This window comes from Salmo salar, chromosome 10 (assembly GCF_965601325.2).
Source record: "Salmo salar chromosome 10, fSalSal1, whole genome shotgun sequence".
Classification (NCBI taxonomy): domain Eukaryota; kingdom Metazoa; phylum Chordata; class Actinopteri; order Salmoniformes; family Salmonidae; genus Salmo; species Salmo salar.
In genome coordinates, this window is record NC_138300.1 from 27,818,190 (window position 1) to 27,844,835 (window position 26,646).

Genomic DNA, 26,646 nt, shown 5'->3' on the forward strand with positions numbered 1-26,646 from the left:
GAGAACAGTGGGTTAACTGCCTTGCTCAGGGGCAGAACAATAGATTTTTACCTTGTCAGCTCTGGGATTTGATTCAGCAACCTTTTGTTACTGGCCCAACACTCTAACCACTAGGCTACCTGCCGCATGGCTCTCCAACTCTGTTTTCCCTCCAACCCTAATCTAGCGCACCTGATTCTAATAATTAGCTGGTTGATGAACTGAATCAGGTTAGTTACAACTGGAGTTGGAGTGAAACCCTATTGGAGGGAACTCTCCGGGAACAGGATTGGAGAGCCCTGCTGTATAGACTACTTGCGTAGCTCGTAAATGAAAGATAAAATCACCTGCTATTGGAATTATGCACACATCATTTGCTTTCGTAGCCAGTAGCTTTCAGTTGGCACTAGCCCGATGTGCCTCTGGCAATTTTATCTGAATGATGAGCCCTGCTGTGTGCGGTGCAAGTAGGGCCTATAAGTAACTGTTTTCGGGTAGATGGAAAGGTTACTTTTTTTTTACTGTGATATTGTTTTGGTATCAAGTATCCTTTTTCCAGTTCTGCCCTCTAGAGGATTTTGCAGAAAACATGGCACTTTGAAATCTGCAAAAAAATACATTTAGCACTTTATTCTAACGGTCTCTTTTCTTTGCCGTTACAGTAAATCTCTCCAAATCAATGTAAGAACACAAGGGCATGCTAATTTAAAAGATAGCTAGTCATTATTTGCCTGGTTCTGTATGGAATGCAGGTACATTATGGGACAGGTCATCATCAATTATTGAAAACATTTTTTTTAACATTCTGTGCAACCAAATCGTGATGGTGCCACCAACTGAAAAAGTTAGTGTAGAACCCTGCAAACAAATCAACATAATGTACAAAAACAGTATGCACTTGTTACCACCTAGGAATATCAGTATGACACTATTTTCTACCGAAGCAGCAGTGACCCTAGTTTCACATCGGAGCCAGAGCTGTATGCCAACAATTCAAACCCCTTTGGAATAACAGACTGTGTTTATTATTTTCTAGCAGTGACAACCTAATTATAATGTACAGGTACAGGGAAGGCAGGGAGGGATTGGGAGAGTCTGTCAAGAGCTGCAGCAACCCATAAGTTAAATTATTCAGCATTAGAGTGAATGAAAGCATTCGGCATTGGAGAGATTGTGTGTAAATGTTTGTTCAGGGCTGCACATATCAAAAGAGTATGATTCGAGAAGAAAATGAGACAGCGGAACAGAAAAACATCAATAAGCGCAAGCGGCGTTGTGAGAGAGAAATGACAATAAAAAGTGTTTCTGTGTGTGGTGTAGAGATGTGCACACACAGTATTATGTAAATAGTCCTGGCAGCGTGCTGTCACTGAGCGAGGGTCCCCTGGGCCAGTCAGCCAGCCTCATTAAAAACGAGCAGCACGCGTTTATGGAGACCAAGAAAAGACCTCCTGGGTAGTACGTCTCTCCAAATGTTACTTTCAGGTGGCGGTCAAAAAACATTGCCTTGGAGACGACTCAAATGTCGCCGGCAACATGGCGTGAGGCCTGAGTGTGTGGCCATCAGCTAGGAGGAGAGCTGCAGTGTGTGCTGAGTCCAACGCGCCTCACGGAGTAGCCTCAACGAGCTGTGAGGAGACACAGCACTACAGCAGCTAGCACACAAACAACACAACAGCATTTCTGCATCAGCAGGCATCAGCTCCTCTATAGCCTCCTCTCATGCTCTTTGTGTGAGAGGAAGACAAATTCTGTCTCTTGACAGCACAGGAAATCATGATGGTGCCTTCGCTTTTCCCTCTGCTCTATACTGTCTTCTTCAAATAACACTGTTATACACATAATACAATCCCTCTCTGTATGGAATACAAATAATGTCCAACTCATTGTATCCCCTTTACAAAACTTTGCTTTCAACGTTATTAAAAGCAACAACAGACATCATCTCTGTACCATGTATGAAAGAGATAATAAGGTGGGTGTGTGTGTGTGTGTGTGTGTGTGTGTGTGTGTGTGTGTGTGTGTGTGTGTGTGTGTGTGTGTGTGTGTGTGTGTGTGTGTGTGTGTGTGTGTGTGTGTGTGTGTGTGTGTGTGTGTGTGTGTGTGTGTGTGATCTAACCGGAACCACATGAAGTAAAAGGACGCCCCTATGTTTGTGATGTGTTGGCCCCACAGGTGGTTCGCGGGGTGTGGGGTTCATTCGCTTTGATAAGAGGATAGAGGCTGAGGAGGCCATTAAGGGGCTGAATGGACAGAAGCCCTCTGGAGCTGCTGAGCCCATCACCGTCAAGTTCGCCAACAACCCCAGCCAGAAGACCAGTCAAGCGCTACTGTCCCAGCTGTACCAGTCCCCCAACCGCCGGTACCCAGGCCCCCTGCACCACCAGGCTCAGAGGTTCAGGTAAATACCTAGGGCTCACAACAAGGGTCGGGAGGTCAGGTTCAGCCATTGGGCTATTGGTTCAAATATATGTTTCTACTGTTATATGTACTGTAGAGTTGAGTATGGCACTTTATTGTCTAATTGCAACGATCAACCACCTTGTAAATCATCAGTCACCAATACGATGTTTGATTCTTTGTGCATTCAACCAAGAAAGCATTTTTGTTCCAAAGAGTGGGTTTCCTGGAGCTCCACCCATAACTGAGAAGAACTGTTTACAAGAGACAGTGGGGTTCTGTCGTTCACAATGTCTCCATCACATCACCTCATCACCCTCTTTATTCCATAATGCAACCAACTGTCATCCCCTCTTTCCATCCACTGTTCATTCCCAACACATACTTAGCCTGATACTCACCGATTCCAGACTGTAGTCCCAATGAGAATATATGAAAATTATAATCTGAACCCCAAAAAATATTTAAGATTGTGGAGCAAATTATTATAATAAAAATGATATATATTTATGAAAAGTTAGACCAACAAAGTTAGGAATATAAGACATGATTTTCTGTTCAGTAGAATCCAGGGTCTGAACATTGCAGATCCAGAGCTAGCTGCCTGTAATACACAAAGTCCATTTTCAACCTCCTCATCATTACAACCAACAGCCACAGGGCTAAACCTAATCCACAAACTCAGACAGAAATGCATCACCTATCTTGTCAATGTTGCCCATTTGCCACCAGTCAATATAATGCCTGTTTGTCTGATCCACCTCTAAGAAGGCAATATAATCCTTTAAGCAAAATATTGTAGATTTCAGTTATTAGTGATGCTCCACATTACAAATGACAGTAATTGGTCAATTAGGCTTATTATATTTAAGGTAGAAGCAGGTTTTAATTTAACAGACTTTTTTTAAACGGCCGGTTCCCATTTACATGCACTGAGAGCCACCACTTTTGTATGCTGTGGGCTTGGAGAGGGTGTGTGAAAAGCTGGCATCCAAGGCAGGTTGTTTTTTTACAGCAGCAGCCCATCAGATGTCTCCAGCACAGCGGCCTGAAGCGCCTCCTCAGAGCTTCCAGTCCAATTGACTAATTTACCCACAAAAGCTGATTGCTCAGTCCCAGCCCGCATAATGGCCTAATTGCTGCTTTAATGAGTCAACAAATTTTTGTGCTTTGTTTAGATTTTTTGGTCAGGTTCACAGACGGCATCTCTGCCCACTGATGACCTGCAGCACAGACAGTGTTTTGAAAGGGAGAAGTACTTTAGAATGGCCCCAAGTTCCCAACCCTTCCATTAGGCTGAAAGGCTTACTAAGACATGAGACAGTGCAGACCCATGTGACAAATGATGGTCATTGCGTGGCCACGCAAGACTCACTCGAAAAGCCTCTGATTTATGTGGCTGAGTGGCTTCCATCCTTGGCCCACTGAGCACAGTGACTATCTGTCTGCAGGACCGGCCTGATTTTTCCTCCCAGCCAACTAACAAACACCATTCCATTTGACATTCTACATGGACAGGTGTCAAAAGAAGGACATTTCTTTGGTCAGTTACTATTCAGTAGTGTTTTGTTAGTCCAAACCATGCAACATTATTCCCTGATTTGTCATCTTCCTCTCTTAAAACCTTTACCATCTCTCAAAAAATGCCAAACCATTACACTGACAGAACTCTGGAGACGGGGATATATCTATTTTTTTTTGAATTATTATACTATTTAGTAGTATAATATATGTTCAATTTGTCTCTCAACCTTCTTGAAAATGACAAACTTAATGCCAAAGTACCTGAGGGGCAATTGGAATAATGATGCAAAGCAGTTTTCATAGTTTATGACATAAATAATCATTATTTCATTATGCTGTCAGGATCGACATTGATTTTGAGAAAGACAAGATTTCAAAACTTTCTTTGACATCAATACTATGGCTTAACTCACAGTTATAAATTACTTATAAATGATTTGAACACAACAGCACAGATGTACAACGGAACCACTTTGAAAGCCCCGTGCAGCATAAGAATGTGTGGAGCGTGAGAGTGCTCTCCATAGGGCCTCATGCTAAAAAAAGAAAATGTCGCTGTGTGCTGGCTGATTGGGCCACAGAGTGGCCTCTTGTGTTAGCGCTGTACAGTACTGTTGCTAGCCTGCTGCTTTGTTGCTGTGTGAATGACACCACCCCTGACTGGTGGGGCTCCTCAGTGTAATGGCCCATCTCTGGATGGCTTTCTTCTTTGAGTGAGGCAGGGATGTAGAATTAGTTCCATTGAGTGAGTCAACCATCTGCCTGGCATTAACCCCAGAACCCTCCTTCTCTTTACAGGCTGGACAATTTGCTTAATATGGCCTATGGCGTAAAGAGGTAATTAAAACTTCACCGAATGCCAGATGTCCATGTTGACAAAATGATTTCTATCCTGTTTTCTTCATTTTTAGAAGTCACTTGCATTCGAATCAGTTCAAGGTTATTCTGCCTTGATTTTTTTAAATTTTCTTTAGCCTTGTTTAATTTGAATCCACTAACCACAAGTCAAAAGGAAAACAATCGTCTTTTGTTTTCTAATGTTCAATTTGCTTTGAGTATGATGAGTGCTGACTTTTACATTTCGATTGCTTTGGATAGTTTCTGTGTATATTTCTGTTCTCTTGTGTGTAGCTCTTGTTTTTAGGCGTGTTTTTCTACCGGATTCAGGTACTCTAGCCTAACCTCTGTCCAGCTTTAGATGTTACATTGGGATCAAGTTCAGTTTGAAAACACTAATATCAAAGCAGTGAATGGAACTTACAATAACAAACCACCCAATTCAATAGGACTTGCCACAATGGTTATAATAAAACATTTATTACAACATGTTATTACAGCAGTAGTGATGGGGTGTTGGGGTTAAGGGGTCAGGGGTCAGTAAGGGGCAAGATGGGAGAGGCTGGAGACACCTGGATCCCTGCAGGAAATGCTGTTTCACTGCAGCCAGCTCAACTTCTGATCACCTCTTTTTGCTCATAACTTTTGCTTTTGCTACTGTTGATGTAATATGAAGTGAAGCGGCTGTGAGACATCATGATATCAGCTGATGACATTTTGACGCATGTTAGAGTAATCAGTGAGTTCCTTTGATGTCCACTCACTGGAATAGAAAGGCTGTGATCCCAGATGTAGCATGAAAAAATAAGCGTTTGCTTTTTAAATTTTTTAAATGGAATGATTAAATAGCTTTTTCTGTGAAAAGAGCAGATCCACTGAATTCATCGGTTTCCATAGCAGTGATTAGCAGCAATTCTTGCTCTGCAGAATCAGAGAGTGAAGGCTTGACTATAAGACGGTGACAGAATGATGCATGGGAAAGACTCTTTGGCACATAGCTCTACCTCAATGTCCCAGGCAGCAACTCGTTTGTCTAACATACCTCTATTTGTACTGGGGGCAGGAAACAATTAATTCAGTTGAAGGGGGATGCAAATGATCTGGCCAAGAAAATGACAACAAAAAGAAGAGAAGACATTTTTAATATTCACCAATATGCTGCAGTGCCTGCTGGTTCAACAACACAGTACCAATGCAAAGACTATTGAAAATGTACAAACTGTCAAAGCAGTAGAGTTTTGGAATACAGAAATCCAACAAGCCCTGCCTTTAGAACAGCCTTTTGCTTGCTTGGCACATGGTTTGAAGTGGTGATGATTAATGAACAAAGGCAAGCGTAGTAGTAGTCAGTGTGCTTTAGAAGTGAGCAGTGGAGGTGGGAGCTAGGGGAGGGTGGGATGGCTGCAGGTCAGCCAGCCCACCCTTGTTGCTATGCAACTCGTCTCCTTTTCTATGGAAGAACCACAGTGTGCTTGATCCTGCCCTGTTAGACACCACTGTAGTCTCCTCTGTGGCTCTGTTAGCCAGCCTGATTGTCTCTCACCCTCACACACTCACACATACCTGTATTTGCATCGAAATTACTATGGAGGTGTTATTTCACCCAGACAGAGAGATCCGAATACAATTGAACGTGTTAGAGAAGGCCTTGACGTGACTAGAGGTTTTAAGACCCTAGTGAAGGGAAGACTTGCTGTTAGAAAATATACATTTTACACAGGGACTGTAATGAGACACAAACAAGAACCAAAAAGCATATTGTGTTGGCAAAAATGTTAAAGCTCAAGTCGTGGCCAAAGTACTGATGAAAGGTCTGAGTGATTCTTGCCGATACTTAGAGGCTCTGTGGTCTGAGCAAGACTATCGATCACTGTCATCCTCATCCGCCCCACAAGAGATGACTGCAGGAGTGGGTGGATGGAATACACTTTGTTCCTAAAACTACTGGGTTGTAAAGTGTTTCCATTTTCCATTTAGTTTGCTCCTTCCTTCCTCCCTTCCTTAAGAAGGGAGGCTTCTCCGAGACAGCTGCAGTAAAGCGGAAATCTCAATTAAAGCATACCCAATAATGCCTATAGTCATTCCGAGAGGTGGCATAAGAAATTAACCTTTTATCCAATTTACCTTTTATTTAAAGTGGAAATTTCCTTTAAGCGGAAAGGCAATTAAGTGAAGTCAACTGAGCATTCAAATCTCTATCGCAAAAAGGGAGAAGATTACAAGGCGAATAAGTGCAGATTTACTTGGTTGCATACTCAATCTCTGATGAATTTCAAAATCTTTTAATTCAGCAAGTTCCTGTAATTTAGCTCCCAATAGAGGCACTCAGGAAGACCGAGGGAGAAAAGCTTCCCCTGTGCATCCCTCCCTCCTTCGGATGCTGCTGAAGCCATTTCCCAGCAGGCCCCCCACAGAGTAGTCAGCCTTGAGAAAAGGCCACTCAGTCAATATGGAGGCGCACAGAGGGGAAATAGTCTAGCAGGAGGATACAGTACACAGACAGACCCTTAGTCATAGTGCATCATGTGCACTGGGTTGCACTTGTAATAATCAATGTAGGATGGTCAGGAATGATAGAACTGTTTGGTTGGTACTGTATGTGGGTGGGTGCTTTTATTTGTCCTATTTCACACATGTACAAGTGTTTTAATACGCATGTGTGAATTAGAAATGTGGTTTTTGCATATCGCAACTCTCCCTGAGACACACTCAGAGAGTGGGGTCATGGCGAGGTTCACTTTGGACACTTGGAGGGGAACTTGAGTGTATAGGGAAATGCCTTGGCCTACAATCTCAGAGCTTGTAAATCCATGCACACGCAGTTGGTTTTCTATTTCTCTCAATTGGGCATTTGTTTCACTTAACATTGTACTATTTCTCTCCCTCCCTCTCTCTTTCTCTCTGTCTATCTTGTGGTGCAGGTTTTCTCCCATCACCATTGACAGCATGACTAGCCTGGTGGGCATGAACATCCCTGGCCACACAGGCACTGGCTGGTGCATCTTTGTCTACAACCTGTCTCCAGACTCTGACGAGAGCGTCTTATGGCAGCTGTTCGGGCCCTTCGGAGCAGTCAACAACGTCAAGGTCATCCGTGACTTCAACACCAACAAGTGCAAGGGCTTCGGCTTCGTCACCATGACGAACTACGACGAGGCAGCCATGGCCATCGCCAGTCTCAACGGGTACCGGTTGGGAGACCGCGTCTTGCAAGTCTCGTTCAAGACCAACAAGACCCACAAGTCCTGAACCCTTCCTCACTCCAAATCCCCTGTCACCACTACCACTACCACCTTACAGTCGCCCAACACAGCAACTCTCCAGAAGGAACACAGCAAACAAACAAACAAAAAAGAACTAGAAATGGCTTATACTATAACTTTGGAACTATAAGCCAATGTTGCCTAAGTATTACAAAATGAAAGATTAAAATATCCATGATTTGGAACCCCTGTGATTCTACAGGATTCCTGTTGTATATCCTTTCTGTTCTTGTGGTTGTCAAACTATTTTTCTCTTCTATGTAAACAGTAGCAAAAACCAGTCCCCTTATTTCAAAGAAGAGAATGTCCTTTTTAGATTTAACTTTCTTGGTCTTGATTGAGGATTTTTTTCTTTTTTAAATCCGGATCCACTGTCGTTAGAATTATGCCTCCCTGACAGAAGAAGGGAGGGGGCTCTTTTTTAAATTGGTGACCATTCATTCATTTTTTTGTGTATATTAAACCCCCCTAACAATTCTAAGGGATGACACAATCCTGTTTTCTCTGATGCAGAAAAAAAAATCTAACATTTGTTTGTTTTGTATTGCAAACAAAACACGTCTTTCCTCACTGGGGTTTGGGAGATGGGGAGAGGGAAGGGATGGGTTAGAATTCCTGATGACAGGTTAAATGATTTAAAAAACACTGTTGCCAAAGAGAAAATCTCTTTGATTGAAAATGCGTTTAGAAAAATAAAAAATAAAGAGAAGAAAATCTATTTTTATAATATGATAATTAAAATAATTATTGAAGAATTTTTACAAGAATCTGGATTTGAAAAAATATAAAAATATTTTGACTGGCTAATTAGGCGGTGGGGGAGGGGTGGGCGCCACCTTGTCTTGTTCGTTCTGCCGTGGTACTTTTTAGGAGCAAAGGTTGTTTGTTTTTAGGAGAAAGTGATTGGCGATGATTTTGTAGATGGAAGGTTTTGTCAAGGGATGCAAATTGAGGCGGGTGATCGTTGTAATTTTTCATAGTGCGTAATTATTCAACAGCGATACCCAAAAGGGAAGGGAGAGGGGTCTTTCAAGGCCTAACCATCCTCACAGTTGAGAGCCCAAAGCAAGAAGACCCATTGTCCACTTGTTTTCTTTTTGTCATCAGCCTATGGGATATCAGTAATGAATATATACACATCTATCCATTTAGAAAACATACATTATCTATTGTTTTCTTTGCTATAATTTTGTGGAATTTTAAAATAACTTCCTTTAGCGATCAACAGTAGGTGCTATATTACATGATTCACATATCTTAAATATCCACATTTGTTGTTCTATGTGTTGTTCAGAGAAAAAATACTTCGATGTTGGCATTGAATTGAGCTGCTGTTCTTGTTTATTTTTGTTGTTGGCCCCCATCTGGTTAGACTATTTCTTGCTGAAATACCAGATGACGGACTTTGGGCCGTGTAAGAATCACTTAACAAGTTTTCTTTGGCTTGCTGACTTTTAGGTTACTTGCTAAGTGTGAAGCGTTGTCAAAATTCAATAATAATTAGCTAGTTCTGTTAGTCTAGATATTTGTTTCCTCAAAGGATCTATTACAACTGTGTCTTTATTTGTTGTGTACAAATAGATAATATATAGTCTACATTTGTTTTACAATATCTATATCTATATGAGTTGTCACTGTCTTTTGTTTGAGCTTGTCTTTTTCATATGACAACTTTATGAAGTGATGGTTCAGTTACTTAGAAAACTCGTGAGGAATCCTGTTTAATATGTTGTCATGTCGCTTGTAAAAAAAAAAAATGTAAAAAAGATTTGGAGAAAAATTTTGGTATCTGCCACGGCAAAAGAAACCGAACAAAAGCTTAGAAAATAACTATTTATTCATTTATTTATTGATCGATTGATTGTTTCATTGCTTCAACTATTTATTTATATTGATTATTTATTTTTATATTTATTTGTTCTGTTGTCTGTGTATTTGCGTGAATCTGGTACAGGGAGGGGTGACGTTTCTGAGCAAAAGGGAACAAAGCGACTAGGGGAGAGGCTCTTCCATTAGTCCACTGCACTGAGAACTTTTAGTACGTTTGTGCTTTGTACCGATATTGTACCGATATAAATTACAATATAAAAAAATCTAAAAGTTGAAAACTAAAAACGCTCTTCCCTTATTACTAGAAACAGTTACTCGCTATGCATAACCTAGTTGATAGTTAAATTTGCTATTGCTTTTTTCTTGTCTTGTTAAACAAAATCTTTAAATCTTTTTCAATAAAGTTTAGTCTTAATATAATGTTATAACAGTTGTTCTGGTTCAATATAACCTGTGATAAGTTTGTGTCGTTTTAAAGCCACTCCGCACCCTCCCTCCACACTACCGCTTTGTGATGAAACTTTATGCAAAAATGTGGGTCTGAAGCATAATTTTCAGTTTTCAAACATTTTATAACATCCAATTTTGGAGGCTCAGGCACCTGAATTCGATGAGCAAATGTCCATTGTATTTGAGGGTCATTCATTGCACTGGACTAATCAGTCAACTCACCTAAGAGTCAAACTTATTTTTAGAGAATCATGTTTGAAAATTACAAAAGAACATCTCTTTAAAGAGATCTTGATCATTGTACACTAACTATACTTATGGCACTTGTTGCTATTTAAAAATACTGAAGGTATTTAATGGATTATACCCATTCTATATTTTATATACTATAATATGATATATATTTTGAAAGGTAAAGATAGGGAATGGTTCCTGAAGTACTGAATTGGATTTTGTTGAGCCAGGAAACATGAGGTGTAGGAAAATTGTAAACACTCAGACACATTCATATATATATATACTCTCTCATAACCACATCTTAGGCAGACCATCTGTCATCATCGAACCACTATACAGTTCTGACCTCAGAACACCAACAGACCCCTTTTCATGCTCCAGAGCTGTTTGGAGTTTGAATTATGCAACGACCCCAGTAGAATGTTGTTCTGATGTGTGAACATATTTCCTATGTCTTTTGAACTGTGTTCATGCTCATGAGTGTGTTTGTGAACACGTTTGCGTGTGTGTGTGTGTGTTTGTAAGGGTGTTTGAAACATGGGGATGCGTCACCTCGGTCTATGCCCAACCCCTATGGCTCACACATCCCCTGTAGCGCCTTCTAGTGGCAGCCTGCCAATAGGAAATCAACAGCCAGTAGTGTAGGAGGGAAGGTTAAGAGAGGAACAAGGCTCTTGTCATTTTTAATTTTCTCCTGAAATGTGTTTGTTTACTATCTGAAAATCTATAAACTATCTTTAAAGACAAAAAATAAGAAAACATTTCAGAGCCTAATTGGTCTCTCCTATTTATGTTATTCCTTATCAATTATCAATTATTATTATTGCTATTATTCTTAGTATTCTTATCCTTATTATTAATCCAATTACTGCGATGAATGACTTCATGTTATCCTTGCTAGTTTAGGTCATTTCTGAAACTGGAAACAAAAAAATCTTGCTGTAAATGTTTTTTTTTTCTCCATAAAACTGTTGTGTTTGAATTATTTGTACTTTTGAATGTTGGGACAATAAAATGAGGTGTTGAAGAGCGTTGTTGTTGATTCTCTTGTATGCCGTTATTAAGTGATCAATTGCACATGGTATTTAGCTTTACTCCAAACTCACTTCTTAGAAGTAGTGCAATATATTAGATCAGGGGTCTTCAACTCTTAACCAACGAGGTCTAGAGCCTGCTGGTTTTCTGTTCTATCTGATAATTAATTGCACCCACCTGGTGTCCGAGGTCTAAATCAGTCCCTGATTAGATAGGAACAATGAAAAAAATGAGTGGCTTCGAGGTCCAGAGTTGAGTTTGAGGTTATTAGGTGCTAGATCTCGTAGATACAGAGTGATGTCAAATCAAATTTTATTTGTCACATACAGTGAATACAACAGGTGTAGTAGACCTTACAGTGAAATGCTTACTTACAAGCACTTAACCAACAATGCTTTAAGAAGTTAATAAGAAAAACATGTTAAGTCAAAAAAAAAAAAAATTCTAGGCATAGATAATAAACAGAGAGTAGCAGCAGCGTAAAAGAGGGGTCTGGGTAGCCCTTTGATTAGCTGTTCAGGAGTCTTATGGCTTGGGGGTAGAAGCTGTTAAGAAGCCTTTTGGACCTAGACTTGGCGCTCCGGTACAGCTTGCCATGCGGTAGCAGAGAGAACAGTCTATGACTAGGGTGGCTGGAGTCATTGACAAATTTTAGGGCCTTCCTCTGACACCGCCTGGTATATAGGTCCTGGATGGCAGGAAGCTTGGCCCCAGTGATATACTGAGCCGTACGCACTACCCTCTGTAGTGCCTTGTGGTCGGAGGCTGAGCAGTTGCCATACCAGACAGTGATGCAACCAGTCAGGATGCTCTCGATGGTGCAGCTGTAGAACCTTTTGAGGATCTGAGGACCCATGCCAAATCTTTTCAGTCTCCTGAGGGGGAATAGGTTTTGTCGTGCCCTCTTCACGACTTTCTTATTGTGTTTGGACCATGTTAGTTTGTTGGTGATGTGGACACCAAGAAACTTGAAGTTCTCAACCTGCTCCACTGCAGCCCCGTCGATGAGAATGGGGGCGTGCTCGGTCCTCCGTTTCCTGTAGTCCACAATCATCTCCTTTGTCTTGATCACGTTGAGGGAGAGGTTGTTGTCCTGGCACCACATGGCCAGGAGTCTGACCTCCTCCCTATAGGATGTCTCATCATTGTTGGTGATCAGGCCTACCACTGTTCTGTCATCGGCAAACTTGATAATGGTGTTGGAGTCGTGCCTGGCCATGCAGTCGTGAGTGAACAGGGAGTACAGGAGGGGACTGAGCACGCACCGATGTTGAGGATCAGCGTGGCAGATGTATTGTTACCTACACTTACCACCTGGGGGCGGCCCGTCAGGAAGTCCAGGATCCAGTTGCAGAGGGAGGTGTTTAGTCCCATGGTCCTTAGCTTAGTGATCACTCTCGCTGCTGGTGATTCTCTGATCCACCTCTACGCAGACGACACCATTCTGTATACTTCTGGCCCTTCCTTGGACACTGTGTTAACTAACCTCCAGACGAGCTTCAATGCCATACAACTCTCCTTCCGTGGCCTACAACTGCTCTTAAATGCAAGTAAAACTAAGTACATGCTCTTCAACCGATCACTGCCCGCACCTGCCCGCCCGTCCAGCATCACTACTCTGGACGGTTCTGACTTAGAATATGTTGACAACCAGAAATACCTAGGTGTCTGGCTAGACTGTAAACTCTCCTTCCAGACTCACATTAAGCATCTCCAATCCAAAATTAAATCTAGAATCGGCTTCCTATTTCGCAACAAAGCATCCTTCACTCATGCAGCCAAACATGCCCTCGTAAAACTGACCATCCTACCGATCCTTGACTTCGGCGATGCCATCTATAAAATAGCCTCCAACATTCTACTCAACAAATTGGATCCAGTTTATCACAGTGCCATCCGTTTTGTCACCAAAGCCCCATATATTACCCACCACTGCGACCTGTATGCTCTCGTTGGCTGGCCATCGCTTCATACTCGGCGCCAAACCCACTGGCTCCAGGTCATCTACAAGTCTCTGCTAGGTAAAGCCCCGCCTTATCTCAGCTCACTGGTCACCATAGCAGCACCCACCCGTAACACGCGCTCCAGCAGGTATATCTCACTGGTCACCCCCAAAGCCAATTCCTCCTTTGGCCGCCTCTCCTTCCAGTTCTCTGCTGCCAATGACTGGAACGAACTATAAAAATCTCTGAAGCTGGAGACTCTTACCTCCCTCACTAGCTTTAAGCACCAGCTGTCAGAGCAGCTCACAGATCACTGCACCTGTACATAGCTCATCTGTAATTAGCCCACCCAATCTACCTCATCCCCATACTGTACTTATTTATTTATCTTGCTCCTTTGCACCCCAGTATCTCTACTTGCACATTCATCTTCTGCACACCTACCATTCCAGTGTTTTATTGCTATATTGTAATACTTCGCCACCATGGCCTATTTATTGCCTTACCTCTCTTATCCTACCTCATTTGCACATGCTGTATATAGATTTTTCTACTGTATTTTTGATTGTATGTTTGTTTATTCCATGTGTAACTCTGTGTTGTTGTTTGTGTCAAACTGCTTTGCTTTATCTTGGCCAGGTCGCAGTTGCAAATGAGAACTTGTTCTCAACTAGCCTACCTGGTTAAATAAAGGTGAAATAAAAATAAAAAAAATGAAAAGAGCTTTGAGGGCACTATGGTGTTAAACGCTGAGCTGTAGTCAATGAATAGCATTCTCACATAGGTGTTCCTTAAGTCCAGGTGTGAAAGGGCAGTGTGGAGTGCAATAGAGATTGCATAATCTGTGGATCTGTTGGGATGGTATGCAAATTGGAGTGGGTCTAGGGTTTCTGGGATAATGGTGTATCTCTAAAGCAGGGGTAGCCAGGCAACCCTGTTCCTCGGGAGTGTTGCAGGTACCGCAGAATTTTGTTTCAACTAGGCACCACACCTAACCAACTGAGCTAATTGATCAGTTCAGTGATTGCCTAAATTCAACACACCTGGTCTTCCAGTTCAGTTAAATCCAAAACATGAAGTCCCTGTGGCACTCCAGGACAAGAGTTGCTTTCTCCTGCTCTGAAGCTTCACCTAACTCAGGGGTGTCAAACTCATTCCACGGAGGGCCTATTTTCTGCAGGTTTTTCTTTTTTTCTTTCAATTAAGCCAGAGACAACCAGGTGTGGGGAGTTCCTTACTAATTATTGCCCTTAATTCATCAATCAAGGACAAGGTAGGAGCGAAAACCCGCAGACACTCGGCACTCCGTCGAATGAGTTTGACACCTGTGACCTAACTGCTGCCTTGGGAATACTAAATGTCTATTTCAATATAGATTTCATAGAGAATTATTCACTGCTCAATATAAAATATTTCACTATCATAACTGCTTCATATCTTTCTCAAACACTCGAAACTGATGCATTTTGAACACCATGAAATACACTATATTGTAATAGTGATGAGATAAAAGGCATTTGTCCTCTGTCTTGTAGACAGTCACATAAAACCCAGTCAGGTGGCACGTGGAAAAGTGCAATTGTGAGATACTAGTGCCCCCTGCATCCCTGCTGAAGTATTATTTCTAACATCAGAGATTATCACCTCTCACATTGTTGACATTAACGACGTTTCCATCCACAGATTTTATGTGAGTAAAGTCATACCGTTTAAAAAAAAATCACGACAGCCGTGATGGAAACAGGAAGTTTCGGTACTATTGTATAAATATCAAAATTTGTACGTTCAAAATGGTGGGATCTTTTTGTGTTGGTAAGATTAATAATGCGAGAAATTCCAGTGGAAATGCCTTTATGCGCAAATATTGATATAACAACCATTATATCGAAGTAAACTTGGAGTCACGTGATGACATGGTGTGTGGTCCCCCCCCCCCCCCCCCCCCCACACACACACACATTCTGAAATGGCATTTTTGTCCCCCCCAGTTTTATCATTGCACTGTGATACAAAACGCGGCTCCAGTGTGCTTTAGGACCATGCAAACACCTCAGAGTGGTTGGGTAGGCTGCTTTTAAGTTTCAGCCAGCTCCATTTAGGACCTCACAGACACCACAGAGCACAGACATCACACAGCGTGCGGACAGGCTGTGTGAAGGCAAAGCTTCTGAAAGGTTGGCGTATAGGACCAGCACAGGAGAGATGAACAGAGGCAGCTGCTGTATGTGTTGCGCTTTTTCTCTGAGTTGTAAAAGCAAGCAGAGCAGAAACTGACTACTCTTTAGTTGACTGATTTAGCTGGCATGGTAACTGCTGTTTGACAAAAAAAAACAAATATTTACTCCAGTGCTGAGCTAGTAGTGTAACTGACATGTTACGTTAGCTAATGTTTCATCACCCTCTCGACTGAAGTGAATGAACTACTAGCAGCTAGTTAGTAGCTACCACAGTCAGTTCAGCTCTAGCTAGCCTCTAGCTATCTGTCAGGTAGCAGTATCTAACAGCTTTTGTGTGTATGGAAATGTTTTGTAGCCTTAGTTTTGTCCCGTTTCAACAGAAGTAAATTTGATGATGTGTCATTGTACCATTAGCTAGCAGAACTAGCCAAAAGTTGGCTAACGTTAGCTAGCTACTTCACTAACTTTAGCTATTATTTTGGCCTCAATCACACTAGACCTGAATCAAATGATGAAACAAGCGGCCAAACGACTGAAGACCGATATTGTAATGTTTTTCAGCCCAATGTGAGCTTTTATTAGTCAGTATAGCAATGTAACATTATTGATCTGTCAGTCTCCCTAGCTAATTCCCTACTTTTCACACTGACGCTGTATAAAAAGCTCTACAGGCTTCACTGTCATGGTGCACAGTCAGTACACAACACTATGCTCATCATGTCTTAGAAGGATCAGATGGTGAAAGGTGTCCCTGCAAGGTCAGACAGCCAAGGAAGATCAGTCTACAGAGCTCAGGTACATTTTGCAGTATATTATAACAATCAGTGAATGGATACAAAGTTCCATTTTGAGTTGATGGGTAGGCTATAGTCTGGGATCTGGGAATAATGGTCATTTCAATTGTTGAAAAATGTATTATATTCATGGATAATATAATATATTAAAGAATTACATTGGTGTACATTTAATGTACACCAATGTAATTCTTTGTCATGCTTCATCTGAGCAGGGTCAGATGGTGACAGAAGTCTCATCAGGGTCAGGCAGTCAGGGAAGACCAGTCTGTGACAGAGCTGAGGTGAATTTTTGCAGATACAACCCATTATTTTCTCTGTGCAGTAAGAAGCTTCAAAGATTGAAACTATTTTAAGGCAGCCTGACAGACCTCTAAAGTTCATTTCCAAAATGTGGCAAGGGTTGATAGAGGCTTTTCCTGATGACACACGTGTAAAACAAAAATGTGAGGAAGAGCTAGGAGACGCTATTGATGATGATGAATGGTACAGATACAGTATGTTAGAATGCCCAGTCATGTTCATATAATCTCAGACATAAATTACTGCAGTTTAAGACCATCCATAGAACATATTATATGCAGGTGAAACTGAATATCATGCACACAGAAATGTAATTATTCTGCTGGAGGTGTAAAACACAAAAGGGGACATATTTGCATATGTTATGGTCTTGTGAAGGCTGGAGGAATTCTAGCAAAGAGTGTGTTCTTTTATCTCAGCATGTCTACAGATTCTCCCTTCTCTCTGTTTATGTTTGCTTGGGAATGTTGATACTGGAGACTGTTATCTGAAGAAACTGTGTAACCTAGCATTCATAGCAGCTAACAAATGCATTGCCATTAATTGGAAGGTTGGTTATCCTCCCACAATGGATGGAAGAAATGTAAACGTATGTATCACTAGATTAGATTTATTACAAGATTGCGGGTATACTGTGCAACTTTCATAAGGTCTGGATGCCTTATACAGAATACAGTACGACAAAAGGAGTCGAAATTGAAAACATGCCCACGTCAGGGGAGATACCTATTTAGGCAATCCCTAGCTGCTGGGCTGCTCAGTCCTGGCCCTTGAGGTCTGCTGTACTGTTGGTTGACACTCTGGCCTTGGCCTATCACACCTGAAACCAATAATGAATCACCAAGATCGTAAAGCTGAGTGGGGTGTGTTGTGTTGGGGCGCTGCAATGCTGTGGACCCCTAGGGACAGGATTGGGTGGTCCAGCTATATTTTGTGCAAGTAAAAAGAGCTCTACAGTACTACTAGACCTATGATATGAATTATATGGCTGGTGTACTGTTTCTGTGTGTTAATGTGTAGGTAGGTGTATGTGTGTTTTTCTAAAACTGTAGTTTTCCAAACCTTTCCTTAAGACATAAAAAAAATGATGGGAAGGAAGTTGTGTTGGGGAGAGACTGGTGGGGGTTGGGCGTGCAGGCAGCTCGGGCTAGCTTGGTGGTCTGGCTGACATTTCATCAAGAGTATGTGTTAATAAAGACAATCGAAAGTCTTTGTACTTTACTGGTGTGTTCATTTGTTAGGCTAGGTGCAACACAATATTGATTATTTAATTATCATTGACCTAGGTCAGACTTATCAATCACTTAAACATATTTAATAATGATCCCTTACCTAGCTTGATGACTGGGCATTTTTGCTTACTTTATGTTGTTCTAAATAGAGACGGCTAGAAGGGCCATGGGTCATATTAGATTTGTAGAAATGCAGGAAATGAGCTTAAGATGCCACAAAAATGGGTGGACCCCCATACCTCCACCAAGTTATGCCCCCCTCCCCCCTCCACACTTCTAAACCCAAAGTTGCCTCCCACTATGACTCGGGGGACCATGCAGTTTATTAGTCTACAGATGAAATAAATGATGATAAACTTCACAGGTTGTCAAAGTGCACGATGATCTTGATGCTCCTTTCCAATAAATACCGAGGGTGTTATTCTGGTGACATGATGATTGATGCATGGCTGCTGTTTGACAAATAAAACTATTCTCGCTCTTATCCATAATATTCTCATCATGTAGACTAGCCTATCAGCACAGCCTACCTGCACTGTATCTGCGAGATATTGTCTCGAGCACATGTGCTAAAACCAGAGTAGGCACATTTGCTATTTAACGCAACAGTTTTTATGACAACTATCGGTAGAGTTGAAAATGCGATGGAAACACGTTGAACTTTAGATGTTGTATTCTGTACATAAAAATGTAAGCACAAAAATAGGCCTACATTTTGTGTGCACTATGTCATCCATCACCCACAGTCTTTTATTTGCAACAAGTACATTTGATGGAAACACATCTCTGGTGGGAAAATGCACATATTGTTTTTATGCAGAAAAATCTGTCGCCTATTGGATGAAAACCTAGCTACTGAAATATAGCCCAATCTTGTCTGTTCATGTGAGACATTTTCCTGCCACAATAATCTCTTAAATAAAAACAAAGGCCATTATGGGTGCTGAGGAGATTATGGATATAAAAGGTGCTGTCCATCCAGCTTTGTGTTTTCCAGTTGTTAATGGTTTAATGAGGCAGGAATCCCATCAAGGCCGGGTTCTGAGAACATGAGTCACTGTTCCACTGCTCTGGAGTCCCCTTCAAACCAGCCATCAGTCTCTGCCTTTAGCATACTGATGGAATAATCTCACCATTCAATTTACCAACTTGCTCTTACAGTCTCACGTCAGAATTAGACTTTCTTCTATGTTCCTCAAATGTCAAATTTCCAAGTTGTTGCAAACGTCAAATTTCCAAGTGTTTAAGTTAAGGCATTAACTCCAAATGTTTAAGGTTAGGGTTAAGTTTAAGCACTAACTACAAAATCTTAAACTTAGGCATTAACTCTGAATGATTAAGGTAAGGGTTAAGGTTTGGGATAGGCTTAAAACAAAACTCTCAAAAACAACATTCTATCACTGGATTCAAACGTGCAACCTTTGGAATCAGAGGCAGATGCTGACGCACATCCGCCATCCCCTGCGCCCGTTTGCCATCCCTGTACACAACGCCCTAGCAAAGCCTACTTGAAGGTAACAGTGCTCACTGATGCCCCTAGTGGCCAGTTTCAACATCATCTCCCAACATCCCCAAACATGGATGGACGTAGAATACCGACTTGTACCATGGGTGACCTGACTGAAGTTTAGCACTGCCCAGTTTCTCAAACAAACTAACTTGTAACGAGAACAAAGGCACTGTAAGGGTAACTTCCCTAGATATCCCTCAATCCCTCCAGCTTGGACTCTGATTGGTGGTGGTGCCATATGATCGGGATTCTCAGTTTTATATAAACCTCTGATCACACTTGTTACGTCGTGTGAATGTCAGCATCCTGCGCTGGTGCAATAGAGAGCAAAGCTGCCAAAAGAAAAGCCTGAAGCTGCCTCAGTAGGAGACACGTTTTGACATGAGTTTTTTTTTCTGCCCCAAATATAAATCCATATGGCAGTGTGGCTGCGCCCCTCTTTTCTCCTCGCCCCTCTGTCACCTCCCCAGGCAGCAGACGTCTTTCTCTGCGCTGCGTAGCGGCATGGTGGCTGGCACCAGCACTGGGCGCCCTATACTGCCTGTTTGTTTAGAGACAGACGGTGTGACTCCACTGTGTTCAGTTCTCAGCTCCAGGCCTCTGCTAAAGCCCCTCACACTGGCCCTGGCACCAAGCAGCACATGCTGGATTCTCTCTCTCTCTTCTTTCGTTTGGCTTTCATCCTCCCAACGATAAAGTGGAACATTACAAGAGTGCACTGCATGGCAAATCACACTGTTGTGCTCCCAACCTGAAGATATACCCAAGATCCTGAGATATAGTTTATGATGCTCTGATAAAAAAGTGCTGCAAAAAGCAGTCAGAAACTTTGAAAAACATAGCTCGTCATATGCCAGTAGTTCCATCATCAAATATAATTTATCCTTTCCCAAAGCAAGGAATGACAGTGGCCAGAAATGTCCCATAGATCTGTATATCTCGTCTCAGCAACCACAGCATCCAACCATCTGTCACAGAGGGCGGCCATGTTCGAAAGCCAATCATCTCATTCCAAGGCCCCTAGAATCCTCGCTCCGCATTCCAACAGCAGGCTGGGACACAACCCAACGCCAGGTTCGCATTCATAGTCAGACAATGACAAACTATGACACATGTATCTGTCAGCATACACACCAGCCACACCTTGCACACACACAGACCCTGCTTTCAAAACATGACTTTCGACTGCCATTGATGTAACTTTGGTTTCTACAACAATTACTTACTTCACAATACCACAAGTCCAAAGAGAGATGCCATGCTATGGATCAGACAAATAGCAACGCTGCTGAAAATACACTCCTGATCAGCTGTTGGAAAAACAATGAGAAAAGGTTCCATAATCCACAGCCAGTAAAGATTAAACAATGAGTTCCATAACATGATGGATATAACTTTGCTGATTTCTCAACAGTACGGTATAGTCAGTGTGGTATATTTCTCATTGGATTTCTGAACCATCCATGTGCACACTGAACTTTTGAAGAGGGTCGAGACAGGTTAGAGTCAAATACTGTACTGCTTGCCTTGGTTCTAAATCCCTGAGGCCCATCAGGTTTCAGAACAGACCAATTTCAATTGGTGGTCATGAATAGAGGATTTAATAAACCTCAAAATATAAGTGTGCCATAATCCTGTCCTTTCCTCAAATGCTGAGGAGAATGTAAGTGATAATGAACCCTTGAAACAGATATACCGTGATCTACTGACTTTATGCTGCATTTGAAATGATTAAAGATATAGTTCAAAAAGGCAACGGACAGCAAGTTCTAGTGGAAGTTGACAGGACATAGTGAACTGTAACTTAGTTACAGTCTGATGTAACACACAGTACACGGGCCTTTCTGTCTGAGGTCTCACCCCACTTGTTCACTGTGTTTTAACACCTGTCATCACAGGTCCAGCTTAGCACCTTCACGCTGAAAACAGCTCTGGAAATGGGTGACCTGTTTGAGATGACCAAATATGGTGCCAGCTGTCTAAAGCTGCTAGAGGCATAAAAACATCCAAACACCAGCCACAGGCTATGATTAGATTAAAACACTACACATATCCAGTTGCCTGGCAGGTACTGGCTCTTGCCTCAGGCCTAAGAGGAACCTATCATCAGCACTGTGCGTATAATTTGAAATCAGTGGGTCAGGCACAGTGTGGATTTATTTTGGCCCTTGGTCCGTGGAATAGGATGTTGTTGTGAGAATCGCACACACACACACACACACACACACACACACACACACACACACACACACACACACACACACACACACACACACACACACACACACACACACACACACACACACACACACACACACACACACACAGTGGTGGACATTGAAATCCCCTCTGTCACGCCCTGACCTTAGAGATCCCTTTTATTCTCTATTTGGTTAGGTCAGGGTGTGACTAGGGTGGGCAATCTATGTTTTCTATTTCTTTGTTGGCCGTGTATGGTTCTCAATCAGAGGCAGCTGTCTATCGTTGTCTCTGATTGGGGATCATACTTAGGCAGCCTTTTTCCACCTTTAGTTTGTGGGATCTTGTTTTTGTACTGTTGCTTTCCAGCCCTACAGAACTGTTGTGGTTCGTTTTGTTTTGTATTTGTTGTTTTTTCGGTGTCATCTAAATAAAGAAAGATGTACGCCTACTACACTGCACCTTGGTCCAATCCTTCTTACGACGAACGTAACACCCTCATATTTTCCATGCTACGGACATAGTGAAATTAAACGCAGTGAATTTAATGACATCTGTGGTAGATCATTGAAGTAGAGGGTTTTTAATCATCTGGCTTTAGGAAAAAGTCTGAAATGGATACGCATGGTGATAAAAAGCAGAGTGAGTGCTGTGGAACTGGTCACCAGATTCAACAGCCCACTCCACCAGGCGGAGCAGACAGCTGTCAGACCACCAGTGCTGTTAGTCCTGGATATGAACTGCTCTCCTGGTGGAGTACTCACAATTAGCCGCTAGTACATTTTACAGAGGGTTCCACTCTCAGGCATTGGGTCAATTACGGGTATAATGCACAGCACTGGAGTACAATAAAATCTTGACCCTCTTGATCACACTGTCCACCAATGGTGTAATAGGTAGGAAACAGGGAGAGAAATCCTGAAGCACTGCCCAAATACAAGTAAGATATAATATACAGTATACAGTCTATTTCAGTTAAGTCTACTAAATGTCCTTCGTTTACAGGAGCAGAAAAAGATGTCTGCTAGTGCAGCCAAATAACGGTGACAGGGTATTTGTTATGGTCCCTCCCTGCTTTGACATCTGCTCAGCAACAAAGTTTCCTCTTTAGGAAATGAGTGGGACTGTTGCCAGTTCTCAGAGTCAGCTCTTATGCATTGGCATGGTCAAATTTCTTAACACAAAGAAAACGCTTCGTCTGCATTCGTCCTGGCCGACTACCACATAGGTCCTGCATTAAAGTGTGCAGTATTGAGCTGGTATCTGATTCACTGACCTTCTGTGCGCTCATGCCTTGCAAATGTAATCAAGTGCAGCTCTCGATGCCATTCCCCGGAAAAACCATTCTGGCATGTACTGTACATCCAGGGAAGACGTATAACCCACCACCCCATCAAACCTCCCCAGATGTACACTCTATAAGAGAGACTGAGCCAGAGCCTACAGCTCTGAGCCCAGAGACTGGGGGAGAAATACAGACAGAATTACTGCACCAGCTAGAGAGAAACACCACCAGCCCTACAGCCACTAAATCAGCTCTGGTAGTCTGGAGGCAGGACCAGTGGGTCCAGTGGAAGAGCCTTGGAGAGAGAGGTCCCTGGTTGCCAGTGATTTCCTGGCCTCCTCTGTGTTCCTGCAGTAGAATATGTGCACACCACACATCATTTGGAGGCAGTTCACACAGGACCTCCCGCCCTCTACCGTGCAGGTGGAATTTCACATGCATGGCTGAGCTTCTTGACTGCAGCCAGTGTTGCTAGGCGACAGGCGATCCAGCAGCAGAGGGGACCTGACATTAGGAAAAGCAAATTGACCACAGGAGGGCTAATCTGGCGTGAAACAACAGCTGGCCAGGCATACTCCATCAGCAGGGCCAGGCAGCAGCAGTCACTGTCAAGGTCCAGGGACAGGCCTCCCCATGGGCCAGCGTACCCAGTGTGCCAGGGCCCCGGCAGGCTGCAGCAGGCAGAAGGAGTCCTGCTATGTGATCCATGTTGGAGCTCAAATAAGCTCAGGGCTTATATGCCTGTAGAGCTCAGCGATGACAGCGGTGGGTGTGCAATGATGTCCGAGGCAGGAATCTGTGTTTAGGTTGAGGGTCTGGTGTGTCTGGTGTCTAGATGCTGCTCCATGGGACAGAGTGCAGAGCAGAGATACAGACAGCTGAGGAATGGCAGCTAGTGAATATCATCCCGTCAGTCTAATGTTTATTCAAGGGCATACATCCTCTGTGAAGTAACTCAAGTGCAAGAAGTGCTGGAGAAGACAGCCAGAGTGCTGAGATAATTGAAGCAGAAATGATAGGGGATGAAAACAGTGACAGATCACAAACTGACAACCATCTATATAAAACTTTCAGGAAATTAAGCCTATAACAGGGGCATTAGTTCCTAAGTAAATGCAAAAAAAGCTTGAAACCTCAGGATCCTGTCAGAAAGTAAGATGGTCTGTAACCATAACAAGGAAAGGGGACATCAAAATGCACTATCTGTCTGGAAGTGTGGAGAGCTCTTCACCTCCAGACTAGTAGTCAAAATCAGACATAAAGACAGACAGACAGACCGACAGGGTCTCCTGGAGTGGGTTGTTTGTGTGAATGCATGGCTGTGACGAGAGGGTGAGTCTACCTCAGTAGCACAACAACTGAGCGTAATGATGTGATGGGCTTCCCTGAGTCAAAGCAGGCAGGCAGGGGGTCTCCCTCTAGTCAGAATACTGTCTGACTAATCATAGGGCAACCCCACTAGTAGACAATGGGCCAACAAACCGCCCTCATCAACCTCCCATTCGCTCCATGTAGCCATCAGCCCAGGAATTATCTCCCTTTTTAATTCCAGGTCTTCCTTATTAACTTAACATCAACTGCATAGAAATAACTTGGGATGGAAAGTCAGATGGATGTCAACAACCAAGAAACATAGCAGTAAAATATGGTGGCTTCATCTGAACCCCTGTACTGTTTGATGAAGTAGTACAGTATATCTGTTTCTTTATACATTGATTTTGTCATCAGTGACATTACAGCCATACTGATTTGGAGGTGGTCAGCTAAGTTCCTCTTTGATGTATTCATCTATCAGAGTTTTACTCCGTTTTTTATTACTAGCTATCAAACACTAATGAGATAAATCCATCCACATTATTCTCCCCAGCAGCAGACCCTGCACTGCATCTTGCCAGCTAATTAGCAGAAGATAGAATACATGGCACTAGCATTTGGGGTTGGGGTCCCCCTGGAGGTTGGGCCCCCCAGATAGCATATGAACACGTCCTAAGCCATGAATTATTACTTTTAGAATTACAGGAAATTAGATTTAAAACTGCAAAAATGTCTCACAGCCTCATGGCAAAATGTGTGGAATTGTAGGAAATTAGCTTAGGAATTCTTGAAAGTCGGGACAATCCTTGTCCAGCAGGGAAACTTTATAATAAAAAAAATAAATAAATAGATGTATTAGCATTATTTGAGCTTAAAATGTACATTTACGGGAATTTTATAAAGAAAATATTTGTTTTTTAAGTGTTCATGTATTTCAATATTGCGAAGTTCCATGTCGACTCTATGCCTGGAAAGAACCTTGTCCGGAGCAATTTCAAAACTCTCCCAATTTCAAACTCTCCAAAAACGTGTAAAAAATTTAAAATATAAAAAAGCCAATAATGGATATGAACTGGAAAATGATCTTATATACAATAGTTTCTTGCAATAGCCCTCTGTGACTTCTCTCAAAACTGTGATTCCTAAAAGATGAGTCCAGAAATTTGGTCAACTCTATCAGTTTGTCTAAAATCCTAAATTAATCAGGAATGAGAAACGTCAGCTATAACATAGAAGAGACACACATACATTTTTATGTATTTCATATTGTATTTTGCATTGGATTGTATTCTATTTGTTGTGTATTCTACACTATATATACAAAAGTATGTGGACACCACTTCAAATAAGGGGATTCAGCAATTTCAGCCACACCCGTTGCTGACAGGTGTATAAAATCGAGCACACAGCCTTGCAATCTCCATAGACAAACATCAGCAGTAGAATGGCCTTACTGAAGAGCTCAGTGGCACCGGCATAGGATGTTAGTCACAAGTCAGTTAATCAAATTTCTGCCCTGCTAGAGCTGCCCCAGTCAACTGTAAGTGCTGTTATTGTGAAGTGGAAACGTCAAGGAGCAACAACGGCTCAGCCGTGAAGTGGTAGGCCACACAAGCTCACAAAACGGGACAGCCAAGTGCTATCCTCGGTTGCAATACTCACTACTGAGTTCCAAACTGCCTCTGGAAGCAACGTCAGCACAAGAACTGTTTGTCGGGTTCTTCATGAAATTGATTTCCATGGCCGAGCAGCCGCACACAAGCCTAAGATCACCATGCGCAATGCCAGGCGTCAGCTGGAGTGGTGTAAAGCTCACCGACATTGGACTCTGGAGCAGTAGAAACGCGTTCTCTAGAGTGATGAATTGCACTTCACCATCTGGCAGTCTGACGGACTAATCTGGTTTCGGCGGATACCAGGAGAACGCTACCTGCCCCAATGCATAGTGCCAACTATAAAGTTTGGTGGAGGAGGAATAATGTTCTGGGGCAGTTTTTCATTGTTCGGGCTAGGCCCCTTAGGGAAATCTTAACGCTACAGCCTACAATGACATTCTAGACAATTTTGTGCTTCCAACTTTGTGGCAACAGTTTGGGTAAGGCCCTTTCCTGTTTCAACATGACAATGCTCCCATGCACAAAGCGAGGTCCATACAGAAATGTTTGTCGAGATCGTTGTGGAAGAACATGATTGGCCTGCACAGAGCCTTGACCTCAACCCCATCGAATACCTTTAGGATGAACTGGAACACCGACAGTGAGCCAGGCCTAATCGCCCAACATCAGTGCCCGACCTCACGAATGCTCTTGTGGCTGAATGGAAGCAAGTCCCAAC

General features: G+C 42.5%; 1 protein-coding gene across 10 annotated transcripts in view; it reads left to right on the forward strand.

Moving 5' to 3' along the window:
• elavl4 (ELAV like neuron-specific RNA binding protein 4) overlaps positions 1-11,550 on the forward strand; it is a 72,238-nt gene extending 60,688 nt beyond the window's left edge. For 7 of the 10 annotated variants that reach the window (XM_082956856.1, XM_082956860.1, XM_082956857.1 and 4 more), the window contains 3 exons: positions 2,145-2,380; positions 4,702-4,740; positions 7,662-11,550. In XM_082956856.1, coding sequence (XP_082812982.1) covers positions 2,145-2,380; positions 4,702-4,740; positions 7,662-7,989 — 603 coding nt within the window. In that variant the 3' untranslated portion in view covers positions 7,990-11,550. The remainder of the gene's footprint in view (positions 1-2,144; positions 2,381-4,701; positions 4,741-7,661) is intronic. The other 3 variants (XM_014216622.3, XM_082956855.1, XM_014216624.3) reach the window with 3 other exon arrangements.
• Positions 11,551-26,646: the final 15,096 nt, after the last annotated feature.